General features: G+C 47.3%; 1 protein-coding gene across 1 annotated transcript; it reads left to right on the top strand.

Moving 5' to 3' along the window:
* Positions 1-568: 568 nt before the first annotated feature.
* Positions 569-1,947, top strand: LOC101854472 (calmodulin-regulated spectrin-associated protein 1; the record flags this gene model as incomplete). Its single annotated transcript, XM_005113200.3, is given in 2 exon segments — positions 569-732; positions 1,663-1,947. Coding segments are annotated over 2 exon segments (288 nt in total), but the record flags the coding sequence as incomplete, so codon positions are not given.
* Positions 1,948-1,979: the final 32 nt, after the last annotated feature.

Genomic DNA, 1,979 nt, shown 5'->3' with positions numbered 1-1,979 from the left:
ACTCGCTCACACACACGTGGTTTTTTAGTGGTTGCTTCCCCTTGAAGATGTTGGAAGCGTGTAAACAAACGAGGTCTGTCACAGAGTGTGTGTGTGTGTGTGTGTGTGTGTGTGTGTGTGTGTGTGTGTGTGTGTGTGTGTGTTGGAGAACGGAGCTAACCACACCAGAGCCCCCGCCAACCACCCACTTAGAAACACTGGTTACTTTAGTTTTAGTAAGAGTTTTACGGCGCTCGTAACTGCATAAGATCAACCGTGTAGACTGAGGCCAAATGTAGACATGGTAGAATGTTGTTTCCTTTGTCGGAGGATAGATCCCCTCCGCCACTGTAGCTGAAGAATGTTCTGTGCCCCAACATGACCTTTCACCTCTACCCCCTCAGCGCTCCTTGTTTTCCCAAGCCCTGTCTGTGGAGCTGTCTGTTATTTGTGACTTGTGTGTGTTGTGTCATGTGTAACTTGCGTGTCATGTCTTGTGTGACACGTGTGTCATATAACTGATGTGTCATGTGATGTGTAACTGATGTGTCATGTGTCATATAACGGATGTGTCGTGTGTCGTGTGCAGGAGATGTCCAAGTGTGAGGCCAACCACTTCCTGATCCTGTTCCGGGACGCGGGCTGCCAGTACCGGGCTCTGTTCATCTTCTCCCCGGACACAGAGGAAGCCTTCAAGGTGCACGGCGTGGGGCCCAAGCACATCAGCAACAAGATGTGTGAGAAATTCTACAAGTACGTTCGCCTCTTTGTGCTCAAAGTGACCTAAAACTCTTACTAGAACTACAAGTACTTTCTTTACTAGTCTACAAGTACGTTCGCCTCTTTGTGCTCAAAGTGACCTAAAACTCTTACTAGAACTACAAGTACTTTCTTTACTAGTCTACAAGTACGTTCGCCTCTTTGTGCTCAAAGTGACCTAAAACTCTTACTAAAGTGCACCTCTCTCCTCTCTGTCCTCTTGTCCCTAAAACTCTTACTAGAACTACAAGTACGTTCTTTGTTCTTCTACAAGTACGTTCTTTGTTCTTCTACAAGTACGTTCTTTGCTCTTCTACAAGTACGTTCTTTGCTCTTCTACAAGTACGTTCTTTGCTTTTCTACAAGTACGTTCTTTGCTCTTCTACAAGTACGTTCTTTGCTCTTCTACAAGTACGTTCTTTGCTCTTCTACAAGTACGTTCTTTGCTCTTCTACAAGTACGTTCTTTGCTCTTCTACAAGTACGTTCTTTGCTCTTCTACAAGTACGTTCTTTGCTCTTCTACAAGTATGTTCTTTGCTCCTATCACCTCCTCTATAACACATGACGAGAGGGGTGTCGTGACGCTGGGCCTACTGGTTAGGCTACCGGACTTGTAATTGTGAGATTGCTAGTTTGGGGGTTCGAGCCTCAGCTTTACACAAGTTTCCCACTTGGCTCGGTCCTTTTGGAAATGGAAGTTAAACTCATCTTCAGCTGCCAGGTCTGGGGCAGACTTTGACGATCAGGGTACCCCACTCCTTCCTGTCTGCCCCTCCCCTTCCTGTCTGATCAGGGTTTTTTTGTTCTTTATTGGTTTATTTTGTGTTACATGGGGCAGGTTTGTAGTAAATGTCTAGATATGTGGACATGTCAATGAATATTCATGCCTCACATTAAGTCTCTCTCCCCCCCCACACACACAGATACAACTCAGGAGGCAAAAGCTTCACCGAGATCACGTCGACCAAACATCTGTCTGTCTCCGTGGATGCTGTCGTCCTACACGGCTCCGTCTGGAAATCTGGCAAGGCAGCGGTCAGACGGTGATTGGCTCCCCCTGGTGGCAGGCGCTGAGGTCAGGGTCAGGGGTTAACCTATGACCCCTCGGAGGCTACAGGACTTGTACATCTGAGCTCGTGTGTGTGTGTGTGTGCGTGCGTGCGTGCGTGTGTGTGTGTATGTGTGTGTGTGCGTGTTGACGGATGGCTTAATGCAGATGGATGGATAGATGAACAGTTGG

This window comes from Aplysia californica, unplaced genomic scaffold (genome assembly GCF_000002075.1).
Source record: "Aplysia californica isolate F4 #8 unplaced genomic scaffold, AplCal3.0 scaffold01709, whole genome shotgun sequence".
In the NCBI taxonomy this organism is placed as follows: Eukaryota; Metazoa; Mollusca; class Gastropoda; order Aplysiida; family Aplysiidae; genus Aplysia; species Aplysia californica.
This window is presented reverse-complemented; position numbering and strand designations above follow the sequence as displayed.